Source organism: Diadema antillarum, unplaced genomic scaffold (genome assembly GCF_040938485.1).
Source record: "Diadema antillarum isolate AM-2024a unplaced genomic scaffold, OU_Dant_1.0 seq00000017_RagTag, whole genome shotgun sequence".
In the NCBI taxonomy this organism is placed as follows: domain Eukaryota; kingdom Metazoa; phylum Echinodermata; class Echinoidea; order Diadematoida; family Diadematidae; genus Diadema; species Diadema antillarum.
Window position 1 is genome coordinate 383,815 of NW_027271137.1, and position 21,099 is coordinate 404,913.

The window sequence follows — 21,099 nt, forward strand, 5'->3', positions numbered from 1 at the left end:
TAGAACTTCCTGGATCAAAGTTTATGAGTATGTCATTGTGATTGGACCTATAGGGGATTTCACATGCTCGCCCACTCTGTTTTTTGTTTTATTTACTTATCGCTATCAAGCCACATCATTCCTAGCTGGGGAACTGCTGCTTGTATACTTACAATCACGGTACAGTCCCCCGTGGAATGGTTTAATGATATCGGTTTGTCTCGATTGGTACGACAATCTATGCAAGTTTTGCTCTCTTCACAAGAAGTATTCACCAAGAGTTACCTCCTTTCCAAACGTGAACACTCATTTGCATCTTGTGGGTGGAGAATACGTGGAATCCGTTGACATCGTTTCTTATATACTAAAAAAAAAGAGAATTCAAACAAAAGAATGATCTGTTTGTAAAGATCGCTTTTTTCTTTTCGGCTGGAGCAGCGATCACTTCCTGGTCTGATATAGTCCTGAAACGGCCATTCTACCTGGGATCAGGATCACGTAAGTTATCCGACTATAGACTTTGATTCTATCTTAAGCGGGTTCCCTATATCACGACTGGCGCCACAATTGAAATCGTGGTCTTAATCGTGAAGCAATCGTGATGATCTTATCAGATCGTATAGGATTGTATCAGATCTTGAGGTCAATCGTGGCAATCGCGTTAATCGTATACATTTTTTTTTGACGGTTCAAACATTTTCTACAATTAACCCGATTGACTTTTAATCTTGATCATCGCATCAGACCGTCTAGGATCGTATAAAAACGCAGCAAATTTCATCTAATCGTGATTCTTAATCGTGTTGATTATAATTTCATTAAATGAAGTTGTATTGTAGATTTTTCGATATTATCATACATTATGTTAATCATGTCATTATCAATATCTTATTATTACCATTGTGCAGACACCCAAAACATGAGTAATTCCCCGTAATCAAAATGGGGTATCTTTTTAACGAAAACAAAAATTGAGCAAAAATGAAAAGGCAATTATCATGTCTCCTCGTATTCACTCAACTCGAAGATTATACATATTTTGTATTCCGCGAGGTGGTAGCATCTTTAGATTATCATTTCTAAACGGTAAATTGTATGACTGTGTGGGCATTTTTTGCAAGGTACTTATGATTAATTTGTTTATAATTTCATAAAATGAAGTTGTATTATAGATTGTTCGATATTTTCCTACACTTTGTTAATGATGTCATCAATAATATCTTATTATTACCATTGTGCAGACACCCATAACAGGAGTAATTCCCCGTCATCAAAATGGGGTATTTTTTTAACGAAAACAAAATTGAGAAAAATTAAACTGAAACTATATGTCTGCACGTATTGACTAACGTCAGTATAAAAATGAAAATGATTTCCTGAAACGTGCATGAGTGAGCACACATCAAAGGCAAATTGTCACTTTTTTAAAGTATACTAGAGTATATTTTTGGGGTGGGGGTGGGAAGTTTTATGTTCCTGTGTATTGTACATAATGATTAAGCGTTGTTGTTGTTTTATCATCCATCGTTTGACCCCTTCGCATCTATAATTGTGACATTTACATTTGTGTGTGTGTGTGTGTGGTTGGTTGAGCACATAGGCGTACCCAGGATTTTTTAGAGGGGGGTGTTCAGTGGCGTACCGTGGGTCAAGATATGGGGGGGGGGGGCGCACCTCATGGAAGCAATATCAGAATTGCATAAATGTACAATTAAATGCGAGCGAGCGGAGCGAGCGAGCTTGAAAATTTTGACATTTTACAGTCCCCAAACTGCCGTTTGTAGCTATATATGATAATATATGTATATATATATGTATATATATATATATATATATATATATATATATATATATATTGCTTTGGAAATTAAGGGGGTTGCACCGGGTGCAACTGCTGGCAGTTGCTGGCAGTAACATCAGGAGAATGGCATAACGATTAAATGCGAGCGAGCGAAGCGAGCGAGCTTGAAAATTTTGACATTTTAAGTCCCCAAACTGCCGTTTGCAGCTATATTTTTTCGCTCAAGAAATTAAAGGGAGGGGGCGCACCGGGCGCAACTGCTGGTAATTACTGACAGCAACATCAGGAGAATTGCATAACGATTAAATGCGAGCGAGCGAAGCGAGCGAGCTTGAAAATTGTGACATTTTACAGTCCCCAAACTGCCGTTTGTAGCTATATTTTTTCGCTTTAGAAATTAAGGGGAGGGGGCGCACCGGGCGCAACTGCTGGCAATTACTGACAGCAACATCAGGAGAATTGCATAACGATTAAATGCGAGCGAGCGAAGCGAGCGAGCTTGAAAATTGTGACATTTTACAGTCCCCAAACTGCCGTTTGTAGCTATATTTTTTCGCTTTGGAAATTAAGGGGGAGGGGGCGCACCGGGCGCAACTGCTGGCAATTACTGACAACAACATCAGGAGAATTGCATAACGATTAAATGCGAGCGAGCGAAGCGAGCGAACTTGAAAATTTAGACATTTTACAGTCCCCAAACTGCCGTTTGTAGATATATTTTTTTCGCTTTGGAAATTAAGGGGGAGGGGGTGCACCGGGCGCAACTGCTGGCAATTACTGAGAGCAACATCAGGAGAATTGCATAACGATTAAATGCGAGCGAGCGGAGCGAGCGAGCTTGAAAATTATGACATTTTACAGTCCCCAAACTGCCGTTTGTAGCTATATTTTTTCGCTTTGGAAATTCGGGGGGGGGGGGGGGGGCGCACCGGGCGCAACTGCTGGCAATTACTGGCAGTAACATCAGGAGAATGGCATATAACGGTTAAATGCGAGCGAGCGAAGTGAGCCAGCTTGAAAATTTTGACATTTTACCGTCCAAAAACTGTCGTTTGTAGCTACATGTATACTTTTTTCGCATTGGAGGGAGGGGGCACCCGGTGCCCCCCCCCCCCCCCCCTGGATCCGCCACTGGTAGTCAAGGGTGTCGGTTTATGTTCATGATTGGGGGAGGTATGACCAGCGAGGGGGCGTCGAAGTGACCAAGCGGGAGAAGGATGTCCAAAATCTGCACTTTATATAGAGCATCCCCTAATTTGTTTGTGTTTGTGAGTGTGTGTGTTTCATATGGATGGAAAAGTTAGGAAATAGCCAAGGTCAAGTCTTATTATTGGCAATGCAAGGCATTTTAATATAGACTAGTATGTAAAGCAACATTGCAAAATCACTGATCAAGCTTTGATAGCAAATGTGTACAACCTATCAAACATTGCGCAACATTGCAGCGACTCTTTTTGCCATTCCGATATTCTGAGTACACTGCGCACATCCTGCTTGTATTCAAAATGCCAACCAGGAATCACGCTGAATCACAATCTTTTGTCGTCTCCGGGCTTTTTGAACAATGTTATACCTCTTTAATTATATGGTTAAAAGAAATCTTAGAAAAATATCTTTTTTTCTTGATCATCCTTTCATGTCGATTTCAAAAGCAGTTTACTAACCCTTGAATTACCATTTTCGTAGGTTTTTTTCTTGTTTTTTCTTTTTTACCAGCGGATTGGGGGGGGGGGGCACACGTGCCCCCCCCCCATGCCCCCGTAGTTACGCCACTGTTCCTAGACCTAGATATCTAGTGAATTTTAGGCGCAATAAAGTCATCCAACCACAATTTGTAGACTCACACTCAGTTATTTTTCAGTTTTAACTTCAGTCACTGAAAAAATTCATATCTACTATTACTAAAGATTACGAAGTCCATGTGCTATTACTAATTACATTGAGTAGCAAGTAACTTGCTACTCCCAGAGCTTCCAGAGCTTGCTGCTTCCAGTAGGCTACTACACTGACTGTACTTCTTGGTAGTCAGTGGCGTATCTTAGGGAAAACGGCGCCCCTAATTTCTGAAAAAGTGTTCAACCGCAACCCCATCCCGGTAGGGACTTTAAAAAAGTCCTCATGATATGCTTTTTGAAGCACTTAAGAGGGGTCTTTTGAGGGTGATTTAAATGTAATAGGCAACCCTAAATTTTGATATATTTTGGCGAGCGAGCGCAGCAAGCGAGCCGAAAATTTTTATATTTCAGCTTTATACATAACATGGAATTCTTGTCATTTTTGGTTATTAAATCTTCGAATTACAATTCTAATCATAGTGACGGCCTTATGGATAACGATTTATACCAACAGTGTCCAAAGCCATCCCGGCAGGGACTTTAAAAAAGTCCACATGATATGCTTTTTCATGCACTTAGAAGGGGTCTTTTGAGGGTGTTTTAAAAATGTAATAGATATTGAAGAATTTTGGCGAGCGAGTGCAGCGAGCGAGCCGAAAATTTTTGTATTTCAGCTTACAAAACATGGAATTCTTGTCATTTTTGGTTATTAAATCTTGGAATGACAATTCTAATCAAGATATAGTGACGGTCTTATAGATAACGATTTATACCAACAGTGTTCAACCCCAATCCCATCCTGGTAGGGACTTAAAAAAAGTCCACTTGATATGCTTTTTCGAGCACTTAAAAGGTTTTTTTTTTTTTGAGGGTGATATAAAATCTGATAAATTTTGATAAATTTTGGCGAGCGAGCCGACAATTTTTGTATTTCACCTTAAAAAACATGGAATTCTTGTCATTTTTCGGTTATTAAATTTTACAATTCTAATCAAGATAAAGTGACGGCTTCATAGATAACGATTTATGCCAACAGACTTGGAAAAATACTCTAAATTACTACGAGTGAGTGAGCCGAAATTTTATATTTCCACGTCATCATTACGTTTTGTTCTTCTTATTTTTGGGGGGACAAATTTTGGCGAGCGGGCGCAGCGAGCGAGCCGAAAATTTTTATATTTCAGCGTTACAAAACATAGAATTCATGTTTTGTTTTTATCTTGTTTGATTTGGTTTTCTGCCTCCCCCCATTCTCCTTCTTCTTCTTTTTTTTTTCTGGTTTTTTTTTCACGTGCCCCCTTGCCCCCCCCCCCCCCCTAGATACGCCACTGTTGGTAGTTGATACTACTAACTTAGCATGCAATGTGCCTATAATAGGCTGCAGCGCAGCATGCATTGTACACACATAATATTATGCATCATACACAATTTACGGTGAACATTATGCGCAATGTATCTTCGCGATTCGGTCAGAAAGCAAAGCAGGGATCGGGAATGTCTACTGTTTGCGCGTAAGCTTCGCGCGCGGTGCAGTAACGTAGTATTAACACGTATACTGTACACGAGTTCTTTAGTGCGTATGATATTATGTAACTCCATAATGTATCATCATCCACACAAACATTAAAACAAGGAAGAGAGAGAGAGAGAGAAAATGAACGCAAAAGAAAGGAAAGGCGGAATTCAAAACGGAAATAAAAGCGGTAGAGACAGCTTTTGTTTCATTTGTCAACATCTAAACATTGCTGAAGAGGGGTGTTGAATAGCTCAAACACCTCCCTTTTGCCCAAGGGAGGTGTTTGAACACCTTAAACACCCCCCTTTTGGCAAAGGGGGGGGGGGGGGTGTTTGAACACCCAAAACACCCCCCCCCCCCCCCCCCCCCTCGGTACGCCCTTGGTTGAGCACAATTTAGAGGAAAATTGCTACGGTCAACTCTCATTAACTGCAAAATCCATTTAGTTTATAGGATTGTTATCAGATAATGCAACCAAAATCTAACAGCCCATGTCGAGTGAGCATAAGAAAGAGTAGTTGTGTCCTCGTTGAGTAAGCATGCACACTCTAAAGATGGAGCAAGAAATGCAAAATTGCACTCTTGATACTGAATAAGGAAGGGGTGGCATAATGGGTGAAAAAAATAACAGCACCATTGAAACATTCACCAGAAGAAGAATGTTTCCCATATCCTGCAAAGATAACTTTTGTGACTTTTCAAAAGTCACAAAATTCTCTCATTATTTTTCACAGTTAGTTAGTCAGTAAGTGTAGAAATACCCCTGCGAAATAATTTTGCTTAAAACTTTTTGTTTGTTACAGTTATGTTAAACATTGTTGAATAAAACAATAAAGCAAGCCAAATCAACTAAACTTTCAATTCTCTATGATATAACGACATTTTCAAATAAAAATGTATATGGTACATACACTGTGCTAATATGAAATCAAACACACAAGGGATACCATCAATTCGGCCAAAGTTCTTATATCGAGCGTAGATAACACATTATGTTAGCATTAAAAAAGATCGCACCCTCTTTTTTAGCTTCAATTTCATCATATTTTCTTCATGTATTTCAGAGGAAGGCGTAAACATTTGTCTTTTTTTTCGGGGGAAGAGGGGGTAATGATCTGATCATGTGTATTCGGTGTATCTCTTTTTTTTGGGGGGGGGGGCTGGGAGGGGAAGAGTGAGCATGTCGATTAAATAATCTATTAATTTCTTTAGGTTAAATATTAGAGGAGGGGCAATCTGAAGTGGTGGCTGGCCTTAGTGCTGTTTTCTCTCTGATGATAACGTAATCGTCATTCGCAATACTGCAAAGGTCACGTTCTCATCATCCTCAACCTGTCAACCCTTAACATCATCGATGGTTGTGGATAGTATAGGCCTATCACTCGGTAGAATTTAAGGAAACAATGAAATCCATTGTTAGCCGGACTATGATATTCCCATTTGTGTCCAACCGCACCTTAAATGGGGGTCGCTCTTGATCCTGATCGTAAAATATATCGTATCTTATCTCAACAGCCCGCACTGGATCGCGGCATACGTATTGGAACTTATCAGAACGTAGCTGCACCTACCAAATCGGGGATCCCGATCGTAATGATCGTGTTAGATCGGTACCAACCGTGGACTCAATCAGGGCAATCCTATCGGATCGTTTTTGTACGGGAGACTAGATCGTGACAGATCGTATGGCTTGAAATAGACCAATTGTGACCATATCGCATCCAAGCGTACCAACACGTATTTAATTTAAAATTTGACACATTTTACCGTTATATTTGGATGATGTATATATGTATATAAAGTATTTCTTCTTCTTAATCAGTGTATTTCATTTCAGTTGTAATCATATGTATAATCGATTTTGTTTGTGTAAAATCAGATTTTGAAAGAGAGTTATATTTGTAATAAATGTAATAAAGCCCACAATGTTTTCTTTGTTCCATGTTAAGAAAAACTATAATTATGTATCATTCTTAATTGTTTTGATGAAATGAATCATATCCAGCTATCGCTAAGATATTTGAAAAGTATATCTAAAATTGAGTTACTGCATTTTATCCAAAATTCGAGTACTGTCATCTCAGTATGGCTTTAGAAATAGACACTCCACATATTCCACAGAACCAGAATTAAATAAAATGCAATTCAAGATCTGGAAAACAAAATCTTTACTTCATCCATCTCTATTGACCTGTCAAAAACCTTTGCTCTATCAATCATTCGATTTCATTGCATAAGCTTAACCATTCTGATATTTGAATTTTGCCATAGAAGTTTGAAAGTTATTTACACAATCGCTAGAAATATTCTGTCATTAAATGTTTCACATCAGATTATAAAAGGTAAGATATGAAGTGCCATAGGTTTCTATTCTTGGGCCCTTTCGTTTCTATGAAATCGATTTGGCAAATTGTTCTTAATTGCCGTTTGCTGATGACACGAATGTTTCTATGTCCAGCAATAATTTACCATTATTATTTGATAACATGGACTACGCATTAAAGAAATTAGATTTATAAAAGCACGTACAAAACAAAATAATTTTTATTGTAGGAAAGGCTAAGCTTGTGTTATTTGGAACTCATTAGTGTAATGACAATGTTGTTATGAATCATAAAACTGATATCATTAAACGTGTAACAAGTAAAAAGTCATGCTTCATGACAAAATGTCTTAAAATAGTTACATTCATCTGTTGTGCAATTTACTGTCAGAAAACACTGGTATAGTTCGAAACGCAATTCTTATCTCATCATGTGTTGAAAATATATCGTGGTGTTTTTTTTTTAATCCATCCAATTTGGGTATTGTTGAGTTACAGTTTGTTATTCTGAGACTCATTAATAGAAATTCGATTCTTTTTTTTTAATCGTACACATCATGTCACGTTCTCGGATATATGTACCATATTTCAAGAATCCTAGTCCAGTTCTGGGAACAGTTTTGGAAAACAAAAGTACAAAGGGTATTGTAACGTTTTTATATATCACATGGCACACTAACACTGAAAACAGCAATTTCTATTCCTGTTAGTATCCCGTAATCTTTATTTTTATGATTTATCCGATTTAGGTTTCGGCGTTTACAAGATGACCGACGTGCTACAGTCCCGTTCAGATGTCTGGGAAGGTATAGCGTCTATTCTAACTCGGAGTGCAAACTTTCTGGCACGCCTGGTGAGTTATCCTCCAATGCAGTTGCTACTACCAGGTTAAAATGTCACGTTTTGATTGCGACTTAAAGTCATATACCTTTTGTATTACCATTCATTCACATGTAGCACATGTTTACCGTCTCCTTAAAGGGAAGGTATAGTTGTGATTGAGATCGGGATTCAGGTTTTAACTTGTTTTACGCTTTTGTAAAGACAGATATATCCAAAAAGTAGAATTGTTCCAAGCAGTAATGCTTAGTAATGCTTGTCCTCTGTTGATTTGCTTGACAACGGTCTCCTCCAACTGTATACTTAAAGATTTGTAGTCATGAAATATAATATGTATCATTCACATGATTATTTACTGATAACTCCTGTTTGTACATCCATGACTTGCGAATATATTTGATAATTCCACACTTATTTTCTTTAAGCACGTGGAGTAATAAAAGTTACTTAAACTGAAACTGAAAAACAAAAGAGGTCCTGATATAAGGTGTTACCCAGATTTTATCAGAACCACTTTGTTTTTACTTTGTTTGTTTGTTTGTTTATTTGTTTTTGATATCTCAGCCATTTCAAAACTGTTTTTTTAAAGAAATAAAAATTTCAGCTCTCTTAAAACTGTATGCTCTTTAATATTTTGTATAAGTGGATTCTAATCATCTCGCAAAAAGTTAAAAACCTGAATCCACATCTCAACCAAAATTTTACTATCCTCTTGATAATATTTTTCTTGTGTGTCAGAATTTCTTCAAATTGTTGTTTTATTTCTTTTGTACTCCAGGAATTGAGAAGACCAGGATGGCAACTGCAGATGTACTTCCTCAAAGTAATATTTAATACGGACCTTTGTCTCCAATTGTACAAACGCAACGAGGTAGGAAGACGTCCAGAAAAAACGTACAAGATACGCAATTACACAACGAGGTTCGGTCTGCCGGAGTACGCCCGACATCTCATGAGGGAACGTGGCAGGGTGGTCACCATTCAGACTTCCGATCCTTTGTTTGAAGTTGTATACATTGTCTTCGAAAAGTGAGCATGTAAAATTTGGCGTTTAATACATTCACTTGTTGATATCATCTTAAATGCATTCGTCACGGCAAAGTAAGCCTACGTGGTTTAATATCAAATCGTTACTTATCAAAGGCGGCTTTGAACAAAGGCCGGCAAATATATACGTGTATAGAGTTAAGATAAATGAATAAACGGCAACGTTTTTTTAGGTGCGTTCATGCAGCGTTTTCACTCTTGATGTTGACTTTATTTTTTTTTCTTCACGAAACCCTGATATTAAGAGTAACTACGCGCGCAGTTTAGAGGTAATATATCATTACCATGAGAGCTTTACACCGATCTTTACGTAAATACATGTAGTCATTAAAATCCCTTCTTTTTTGGGGGGGGGGGATGTGAAGGACATGTTTAGTTACATCTTTCGCATTTCAAATTATTTCAATGTTCAAATAACTCCAGTTTTCCCGGTATCACGGGGAAAAAACCCTTTTAAGAACAATGACTTTTAGTGGGTAAAGAGTTTGTAGCCCCTAAACACTAAATCCTTGTTTTATGTCGACTTCGTGGGCTGTATGACTCTTGGGCTATATATCTCGTGAGCTGTTTGAATCATGGGCTGTGATTTTTCGTGAGCGTCGGTCTTGTGACGTTCACCCGTATAGATGCATGTGTAAATTGATTAAATGTCGCACAATAACCATTATTTAATAGGAATGCGTAATTTGCTTTGCTGGTCATCTACAGGGAGAAGTTGAAGGAGTTCACACAAAGAATTGATCCTTACGTAGAGAGCCCTTATCAGCTCGAGTCGGTGAGATCACAACGTTTTTTATTTCTTACATTTAATGTGCAGCTGTGCATGGACAAAATATACTCATGAAAGCATTTCCTTTTTTTTTCGGAAGAAGATTAAGCTGAGCATATGTTTCTAGACCATTATTCCGAAAGTATCAAAACTTTGAATAACTCAGCAATAGAATGCATTCGAAAGCAAAGCTCACATTTGACATGAGCTTATTTGATTCATTTGTAGCTATTGTATATATTGTGTAAAAGAAGAAAAAAGAATTACTATCGACATTGGTCATTTGTGAAGTTACCTTGCATTGTTAGTTGCTGAGCTTTGTCACTGGGAATAACAGACGTTAGAAGGAAAAAAGGTTTTGTAATTAGAAAGCTTTGAAAACGAGTTTTGATGCACAAAGCTATCTCTGGTTGTTATTACAGACAGATAGTTTGGAGGCCCAGTTTAACAAATCACATCACATAAAATCAGACAACAAGAGTTTTATGTGTTATATTAACTTCTCTTTTTCTCTAGTATTGATACTTGATATGGAAAATTCCTTCTGCTTTATGAGATGAGTTGTACTTATCTCGTGACATTACCTGTATATATGAACATTTCATTATATTCTTAATTATTTGTTTGTTGGAAGTGAAATAAAATCAACTTGAAGAAATCAGCAACTTCAAAAAGATGATTATTTCTTCCCCAATGGTTGTAATAGGTGACGCGACAAGTTCCCAATATTCCGTATGAGGAATACGAAGACATCTCCGATAATCCGTACGAACTCCCTCCTGATGTTCCCCAGCGTCCTTCCATGATTCCTACGCAGCTGACGAAGGGAAATACTATCGGACATTCCAAGGACACAATGGAGGACACTACTGACTCCATCTCCTCCCAGACAGCGGAACCAAGCTACCTATTTAAAAGGAGAAACACATCCGATGTGTCACATGTCAACAACCTGCCTCCCCAAAGCCAGAACGTCATCTATATTAACGAGGATGAGATGGAAAACAAACGTGCATCGAACGCTACGGTGAAGGAGTTAAGGAGCGACGAAACCCTTAGTGACTATGTGATGTGAGATTGATGCCCGAGTAACTTTGTTTTCTTTCGTTTTGTCAGTGATTAATTCTGATTAATTTCGTTGTCACTTCAAGTACTCCCTTTAATTGTCTCTACCATGTCTTTTTTAACAAAAATTATGAATTTGATTCTCATCAGCACTGTTTTATTTTAGTCGTACATGTGCAACTACTTGAGTCGTAAAGGGAACTTTATAAAAACATTTCAAAGTTCATTGTATAGATGACGCAGGTTGCGTGTCACTTCATCAACCCCGTGACATTTGATGCTCTTGGTTAAAACAGTTAACGAAACATGTCTTGTCATGCCGAAGATGCCCACAATCAATTGGTTGATTATCATGGCACTACATAGGGATACAGACCAAGCCTGACCTGTCCTACGTTGTCCTTCGAAACTGCTTTTAATGTATACACTGTACAATCTCTCATTTGTTTTTCTCTTCTTCTTTAAAAAAAAAAAAGTGCCCAATGGTGGTTTGTTACTTGCTGACCCTTGACATAAATGGATCAAGGGTTGGAGCAGCCACTACTTCCTCTGGAAGGTTGTTCCAGTCCTTTATGGTTCTCGGTGTCGAAAGATGACCCCTGTATTGTGTTCTGCAAGTAACAAGCTGGAACTGTTTGCTGTGAGAGCGCCGTTGGCTAAGGGGTAGTGAAAGGATTTTTGGGTTTGTTTATTGGGCAGTGGGCAAGGTCTTTGCTGATCCTAAAGGCCGTGTCACACCTTTCCGGGCAAGCTACTCGGGCTTGTTGCGGGGGGGGGGGGGGATTTTCCAGCACTCAGGAGAATTTCCCCGAGCGGACAAGAATGTTTGCAAGTTTCGCACTTGTTTTTTACCTATAAAACTAGACGCGTGCTACTTATCTTCTACTTGCGTGTATTCCGTATGACCTGCCTGAGAGCTTTGAAACCGATCCATTTTCTGTTACGAGCGACTTACAGGTACTGAGAAGTAACTACGTTGGAGTTGCATGAGAGGTGCTGCCGGTAAGGGTCTCCTACTGTGTTCTGCGTGTACCTCAGTCTGCGCTCGACCCCCCACGACTCACTCGCAACAAGTTTTGAGCATGCTCAAGGCCTTGTCAAATCGTATCTGGGGAAGTTTTACGGCTTGACTTGCGGGGAAGCAAATTTGCTACCTGGAGCTCTCCGCAGTTGGTACCTGACAGTACCTAGCGCGTATCTCGGAGGTGCTCACTTTCACCGCAGCAGAGTTTTGAGCATGACCAATTTTTTTTTCCAGGTGAGTCGCGAGGATGCCCGGAGAGGTCCACGCAGAACGCCCGAATAGGAAGCCCTTAGCGGCAGCATCTCGCAAGCAACTCCCACGCAGGTACTTCGCAGTCCCCGTATGCAGCCAAGATAATCACATTCTGTGGGACTTCTGCCATTCCGTCAGAGGAATTCCTTCACTGAGATGTCAGCACTCACGCGACTGGTACACAGGTCACACAGTATACCCGCGAGTAGAATTTAAGTAGAACGCGTCCAGCACTTAGGACACATGCTCTGACTTGCCCAATTCCTTGTCCGCCCTCAGAAATTGTCCGGTATGCTGGAAAACCCCCACACACAATAAGCCCGCGTAGCATGCCCGGAAAGGTGTGACAGGGCCTAAACATGGTTGCGGGTAAAGAGATTTACGTGCGCACCTCCGGGCGACTACGAGTAAGTACGCGCTAGGTACTGTCATGCGCGGGTCATCTGCGGGGACCTCCGGGTTGTAAAGATTGTTCTTCCCAAGTCGCACACAAGGCTTGCCCGGAAAGGTGTGACATGGCCTTAAACAGCATGGAGAGACGTGAGGTCTTTCTGCGGTGTTCCAGGGACTGCCAGCCAAGGGTCTTGATCATCTGACTAATGTACGATCAGCACAATGAATATTGTGTCAGGTTCTTGCAAGCTCATGATAGCCAGGAAACGTTCACTACTATCAGACCGAGTGTACAATTCTTCTCTGGGGGTATAAGAAAGCACAACTTTGTTTATCACTCCTCGCCTGGCCTGGGAAACCGTCATAAAGCGTGGCTTTCTATGTTTTTCCCCTCGCACTTAAGGGCCCAAGAACAGAGTGTGTAACATATCACATGACACCGATATGTGCCATACGTGTATGAGGCTGATTCACAGCACTAAAACTTCTCAAAAATGATCATGTCACAAAACTGATGAATATTTTGAACGCGCTTGATCTTATGAAAAAAGAGAACTTAAATGTGACACTTGTGATCAATCGCGTTATACTGCTTGTGTATCAATATCCGCGATCTTTGTGCATAATAGCATGCTATAATTTGAATAATGTATTATGATGTAATAAAATAAAATATGATATAATATAATATAATGTAATATAATTTCAAAAATCTTATGTTATATAATATAATATGATATAATATGATATAATGTAATAATATAATATGATATAATATAATATAATCTCATATAATATAATCATGATATGATCTGATATATTTAAATATAACATTATAATGTCATATAAACAGTACATATTGAATGCACTATACTACACTAAGAATGCATGACTAATGCGTTATTAGTCTTAGTGCAGTTTTATTTACGAACACGAATAGCACGTGAGTGTATACTGGCTATTGTAGTATATGAAAAAGCATTTAACATTTGTTATTGTCATTGCTTCGTAACATTTATTTCACTCATTCCCATTTGTTTAACATGGAATTCCCGTGCATAGATAATGAAAAAGAAAGCAAAGTTCACAAAGGAAAATTTAGAACGAAATCAATGAATATCAATTACGGTATCAATTCGATCAGTTACAAATAAATCTTTTCCTGAACACACTATTTACTGCAATGTACTACAGAATGATATTCTACAATATGTTGTTACATTATATAGATGATGACTGGCAGGGGAGGGAACATACCGAATGTTCCACCCGAAGGGTTTGAAGTGCTTTTGAGGGAGGTTATCAGGCCCGAGACGAAGCCAAGGGACTTATAGTCTCCCCTGAGGGTGGAACGTTAGGTACACAGATACAATGTTCCCGACAACAAAAGTCATCATCTGTTGTATTATATGGGTTAGTAAAATTTGCTTTGTCACATTGTATGGAATAGGTAAATTTATCATATCGATTGCGTGAAAAAAATATGATCGTTCAATCGTTTGGTTTGTCATTTTTGTCATCGTTTGTCATTTGTTACGTGAAAATGTTTTCCCATAGGAGAACATTACGAAAATGTTCTGCCCTTGGGCGAACATAACCAATGTGCCTCCATCATGTGAATGTGTTTAGCCAATCACTGACCAGTATTTGACTAACCCATTTAATATAATATGATATAATTAAATATTGTTCTGGTCATTATTCACGATGTCACTGCAGGCAATTTCGACGAGACCAGCACAGGGAAGATGGCATCAAACAGACCCTACGTGCCACTGATATCAGTCAAAAATCCCTCAAGCTGGCGTGCCACAAACAATCCTTGGTGTAAGTTTCAAAATGACCCAACTGACACCGTCGATATCAGATGAAATCAACAAGTAAAAGTAAAAGTTTTGTCGAAAGACGACATAAACGGATGTTGATAATGAATGGCAATGTTCATCTTTAATGAAGTTCTATATACCCATGAAAATATCAGTATAATTTTGTGTATGCTCAAATATCTTTTTTTAGAAAGTTCGAGGTTCGCAATTGCCATTTCGATATGAGTACACATTGACAGTTCAAGACACCAATTTAAGTAAATCAGTGGCAATTAATTTGTCAGCTAAAACAGGCTTCAATATAATGGCAGGAGAATGCTTAAACTCATGCAGCCTTGGCGGAGATGTGTTCACTAAGTTATGACAACAAAATAATACATTCAGCCACTTTAATAAGCCTTTGGACTTCGGACCTTCGTCGAATTGTACTTGGGGCAGCTGGGCTAGAGTGTATGTTACACACACACACACACACACACACACACACACACACACACACATATATATATATATATATATATATATATATATATATATATATATATATATATATATATATATATACAGTGGACCCCCGTTATAACGAAATCCTCGGGACCGGCAGTTTCTTTCTTTATATCGAAATTTCGTTATAACCGAACAAATAAACAATAAAATTACATAGTGTGGATAATGTTGGGGGCCCGAATTTTTACTTTTGTGTAACCGGAAATTCGCTATAACTGTGTTCGTTATAACGGGGGTACAGTGTATATGTATGTATATATATATATATATATATATATATATATATATATATATATATATTGTGCTTCTTTTTCTTCACGACGGTGCAGTGTTGCTGGTGTATCCACGCCATTGGCCACGGAGCTTTATGTAGGCGATGTGTTACTTCGAGCAGACAACAAGGCTCTATATACCACTCACGACTGCTACGATACCTTCAAATGTGCCGTGAAACACGAGGTAGTTTTTCTTTCTTTCTTTCTTTGTTTTTCTTTCTTTCTTTCTTTCATCCTTTCTTTCTTTCCGTAATTCTCACCACGATGATCTGGAATGAAACATAACTCATTTCAGTTGTGATAAATGTGTGTTTAGCCCTAATGTAGTTTCTTTCGCCAAGATGAGAACCTGTGGGTAAGGTAAAATTGAAAGATGATTATGTATATCGAGTTCATATTGTTTGGAAAATCTCGTGAGCATGACAAGGTACCAATTCAACCCTTTTAGCTTATTTCATTTCCATAGTTTGTTATGGAAGAGATAAAGTGAAAAATATCACATTGCTGTGAGAGTTGATTTCACACGCATGACATGGAAGATACGAAAGGAAACCACTGCACTAGGACTAGGGAAATTCTTCACTTTGTGTCTTTCAAAACCGTACTCGTAACATTAATTTCCCTCTAGAGAATGCATGTTGATAGTGTAAGGCTGTGCACTACAATGCGAATAATGCATGCCTTTGGAAAAAAATCCAAGGAAACAGAATTATAATATTACGTAGTATACGGACTGCTAACTTCACAAACGTGTGTGATCATGTGTATGTGTTACACACATTAGTCAGCATAACATTATACCCCCCCAAAAAAAAAAAAAAATACCGCGTGTAAGCCTTAATCTTTGCAAAGTAATATTTTGCGCATCAAAAAAAAAAAGAAAAAAAAAGAAGAGAGAGAGAGAGAGAGAAAGGAAGAGTCTCATACTGCTCTTTTATGGCCTGCAGGTGGAACTTCAACTGTTGCGAGTCCCACAAGGTGTAATGTGTCACGTCAACCTTCCAGAAGATGGGCGTATTGAAGCCCTCGGAGCTGAGTTTGAAAGTGACATTTTCGGAATTGAGGTGAGTATGAATAATGGCGAAATTTCCTACGTATTTAACATGACTGTAATGATATCAATTCCGGTATATATATAAATATATATATATATATATATATATATATATATATATATATAGTTATTGTTACACAAATGTTCACTCAAATGAATGCAAAGCGGTCTCAGTGAATTGAAATGAGCAAATCTTCCGGAGCTTTATTAGGAAACTGCTTAACAATCACTTTCAAACCGGAATAATAATTTTCATCTAAAACATTGCAGCGAAATTAACCATAGCAATTCAAGGCTAGGTGGGATAACTAGATAACTTAAAGACAGATTATGTGAAACCTGGCCAGGGTTTCACCCTAAGAAAACCAACGTCGGGGCCCAACTCGTCTGCGACGTGACGGGGAGGCGACGCCAGACACTATCGCGTGGAGAACGCGTCGATCCACAGGGACGTCGTCGAATCAGCGGGCGACGCTATCTCAGGTCAGCTTGCCGCTCCGCGACTATGCCGGGCAGAAGGGCGTTGGCCGCTGGGTGCGCATTGCCATTCACACAGTCTCGACGCCCTGGATCGACCTCGGCTCGGCTCCCACTGGTAGCCGTGTAGCAATCACAGGTGGGCGTTGGCTCCAGACCACCTGGTGGTTCGCCTGGCCAAGTCAACGAAAACTTATCGACGCCGTCGTCGTCGAAGGGAAACTGGCTAGAAGCAGGTTGGCATCTCCTGGATTATCCTGCTGTTTAGCACTTTAACTCAGTTCGCAGAACACTTGTCTTAGGGAAAGCAATTTCTCCCAAGACCGTGGACGGGACGTTGAGAAAGCTATAACGATCCTCTCTAACCGGAGTCTGATTGTCGACTGACGCGAGCAATGCATTTTTAACATGAGCATTATCAAATACATGGAAAATTCCATCAGGCATGCAAAGCTTGATATATTCACAACATTAAACTCAACCTGGGCGAAATGTATGGGACTGCGGTTCAAAACGAATAACTCAACGTTATGATTACGTAACCGGCGGTCTTTACAAACATTCGCGATCGAGCACGTGTGATCGCATACACATGATCATAAAACATAAAACTACATTCTAAAGTGATTATATGGGCAAATTCGTAACAGATATCACTCTTTGTGATATTGCACTTTTATTATGGCACGTCGTGTATTGGGACTCTCGTATTTTTCTCTTGGTAGATCCTGATAAAAGTCGCGTGCTGAAAGTTTAATGACTAGAGGGAGCATTTGAGAGCAACGTCTCAAACTTATAATTTCTTACTCATTTTCTCCACATTATAAACATGCTATATATATGCTATATATATATATATATATATATATGTATGTTTATAAATTTATATATTAGTGTTTGTATGTACGTTTAATGTAATATTCACATTTATCTAAAGATGTATTATGTAATATAATACTGTGTGTGTGTTTATAAATTTATCTATTAGTGTTTGTATGTACGTTTAATGTAATATTCGCATTTATCTAAAGATATATATGTATATATATATATATATATATATTATATATTATATATATATAAACATACAAACCTATACCACACGGCAGGTCACAAAGTTCAACGGCAGTGGACTCCTTGTCTTGAGTGGCCAGATATCAAACCAATTGTCTGCCAAGTTTTCCAAAGACGAGGAGAAGATCAACCTCGGTCTGGTTGAGATTAATCGAAATCCCGTGCCGCTGGATTGCTCCCACGAAGAGGTGAGTTTGAAAGCATCTGGGTCAATGAAACTTTCGTAAAGGGCCTACTATCAACAACGCCATAGCCGTAGCTTTTCAAACCATCAAATTTCTCGAGGAATATTTTCTACTTTCAGCACTAAAATCACGGCCATTGAATAAAACAAAACGGTAGAAGATTATAAAACAAACACACATACACACAAAACAAAGCAAAAACGCACGCACATACCATTGCATATGCACAATCTTTGTATGATTTAACATTGCCATGTCTTCTGGGGCTCACTTTAGAGTTCCCTGTAGTTAGATTGTCCAGATCATATCTCGAGATAAATTTGTATTATTCTGTAATGATCCTACTTGAATTCTACACTTTCTGTGTTCTTGCTCAGGTCCAGAACATGTTACGTAATGCCGGTCGAGAACTCACCTTGGTATTTCTTCCTATGGATCTGGTAGAAGTTCTTCATGTTGCTGCAAGCTCGGAGAAATAAGTCAATAACAATGGGGAGATTTAAGAAACTACCGCAACACTACAGGCTGCTGATGCATCGATTCCCCCCCCCCCCCCCACCCAAAATAAAAAAGAGGTGGAAGTCTAAACATAGAAAAGTCGTTTCTTTAACTGATAAAGAGTAAGGCCTACACTTTCGTATAGAAATAGCACAGAGTCTGAGAAATGCATGTGCTGAATTCCATATTCAGTATTAGAGCACACACATACACCCACAAGTCTTTTAGCATCCAGATATTTTTGTATCGAATCCTAAGTAGGCTACATTTACAGTTATGATTCACTGCTTTCTGAGTCTTAAGCGTCGTTTTTATGCCTCCGCCACGGTTGTCCGACCGTCCTTCCTCAGTCTTTACCTCCGTTATCATTTTGAAGGTACTTTCTTTGAGATTTACCATATAAAGATTCTCTTGGACAAGTTTCAAGCCATGAGGTCAAAGGTCTGGAGATAATGCTAAATTTTCATTTTTTCCCTGTCTGGAAAATTGCTCAAGGTATCTTCAAAATATTTGGTTGATATGCATGTATTGCTTGACTATTGTCTTACCATTCTTTGATCTGTAGATGTACACTGTATGTCAAGAACGTAATTTGTTGAAAAGATTTCATAAATGAAGTGGTAAATGAAATATACATATTTACGAAGCAGGATGTAGAGATACAGATATATAAATATATATATATACATATATACGTATATATTTATATATATTTATATATATATGTATATGCGGATAACATAATCGTATCATGGTATGAATATATACCATTCACACACAAGCAGAGCGAAATTTCTTGGTTTGTACCTTCTTTTGTATGTTTGGCTTAGTTTTTATGTGTTGAACATCTTATCCGTGGTCCTATACCACGAATGTCCTTTTTCAATGCAATACAGTGCCCATGTGTATTTAATATCAATGTCATAGTGGTTTCATTATCTGCAGTTATGAATCGTTTACGTAACAAAGTATGGATTTTCCAGTTGGCGGAAGCAAATATAAAGATAATACATTCGAGCCAATAATACATTGTGCTATTAAGAGGACTGCCTTTATCACTGTCTATGCTGTTTCAAATCTTGTGTTTGAACCAAGCGTGCCTACTATTGTGAAAAGAAAAAAAAATCTCAAATTCATTATATAAGGGTTGAATGTGATAATTACCTCTAAAGTGATCATCCACGGTCACACCATTGTATATTACAGCTTTTTATCTTGAGACTGTTTTTTTTATTCCAATTCCTCTCGAGTTTTTTTTAATGTCTGTTGTATTAGTTCCAAACAACATACATGCAGTTTTACCATCTTTACCCACTTTCCAAAATTTAAATCATCCTTTAGAAACGTTTTCTCTATTTTCTTCAATCTTTATGCGATTGATAGAAAATAACAATGTGAAGAAACATGTAGGGTATCATTGACAGTGATGAGAAGCAGGGATCCAAGTAGAAAATATTTTCGTATTTCTTTTGTAATGTTCATTTTTTAAACAGAATGTCATTGACTGATGTATTCCATCCAAAGGACTGATTTTGTACAACTGCAGTCCTATGCTGTCATACTACAACATAACCTTAACTCGAAAACTTCAAAATAGGACAGAGAAGTAGCCATATAACAAGTACAAATACCCTGACTTCTGAAATCATTACCGACAGCTTGTAATCTTAAAACTTTCTATGAATTTTCATACTTATGAAGACCGGTCATTGCCAATTGTGTGTCATAATAAAGTTCTTGGTGTTATATCATTGGATTGTCGGCGGACGATGGATACAGATTTTTTTTTTTCCCCAGAGAGAATATTGTCACTGCTTTAACAGTATGGATATCTGTAGTTAGACTGATTTCCAGACCCTTTGCAACCTGGACTCCACGGCGACGATGTCGCTGCTTTTGCCGAAGGCAAAAGTCACCTTACACTATACCAGTTTTCGACGTTGAGGGCGTCAATATCCTGAATAGCGCGAACTAGTACTAGCAGAGGGTCTGGGAAGCCAGACTAGTCTGTAGTATAAATGGGGAGACACACCCAACTCTCTAAAAAAAATCGAGTGAAAATATTCACTCTTGAAAGAGTGAATACAAAAAAGACTGAATTTCGAGTGAAATTGGAGTGAATTTTGAGTGAAAATGTTCATTTTCACTCATTTTGGAGTGACGTCAGGGATCACTCCAAAATCTTCGAGTGATCCCTGACGTCACTCCAAAATGAGTGAAAATGAGCATTTTCACTCAAAATTCACTCCAATTTCACTCGAAATTCACTCTTTTTTGTATTCACTCTTTTTAGAGTGAAGATTTTCACTCGATTTCTTTTTTAGAGAGCACTTCAGTTCAGCACCCTCACCCACTAGCT

At 38.4% G+C, this 21,099-nt stretch overlaps 1 protein-coding gene and 1 long non-coding RNA gene across 2 annotated transcripts; both read left to right on the plus strand.

The window, feature by feature from the left end:
- Window positions 1-181: 181 nt before the first annotated feature.
- Window positions 182-10,120, plus strand: LOC139725155 (uncharacterized). Its single transcript, XR_011710536.1, has 4 exons — window positions 182-477; window positions 8,204-8,307; window positions 9,073-9,323; window positions 10,050-10,120. It is a non-coding gene; the product is annotated as an uncharacterized lncRNA (long non-coding RNA).
- A 657-nt stretch (window positions 10,121-10,777) lies between these two features.
- On the plus strand, window positions 10,778-18,752 carry LOC139725156 (uncharacterized). The gene is made up of 6 exons (XM_071636246.1): window positions 10,778-11,181; window positions 14,564-14,671; window positions 15,507-15,636; window positions 16,400-16,516; window positions 18,093-18,245; window positions 18,620-18,752. Exons 1-6 carry the CDS (start codon window positions 10,913-10,915, stop codon window positions 18,719-18,721), a joined length of 879 nt encoding a protein of 292 aa, XP_071492347.1. The 5' UTR covers window positions 10,778-10,912; the 3' UTR covers window positions 18,722-18,752.
- The last annotated feature ends 2,347 nt before the right edge of the window (window positions 18,753-21,099 follow it).

Excerpts from the sequence above, each read along its gene's own strand:
- LOC139725156 (XM_071636246.1), top strand. The coding sequence starts at position 10,913 with ATGATTCCTACGCAGCTGACGAAGGGAAATACTATCGGACATTCCAAG. Across the intron at positions 15,637-16,399 it reads AATGTGCCGTGAAACACGAG|GTGGAACTTCAACTGTTGCG; the intron begins GTAGTTTTTCTT and ends TATGGCCTGCAG. Across the intron at positions 16,517-18,092 it reads GTGACATTTTCGGAATTGAG|GTCACAAAGTTCAACGGCAG; the intron begins GTGAGTATGAAT and ends ACCACACGGCAG.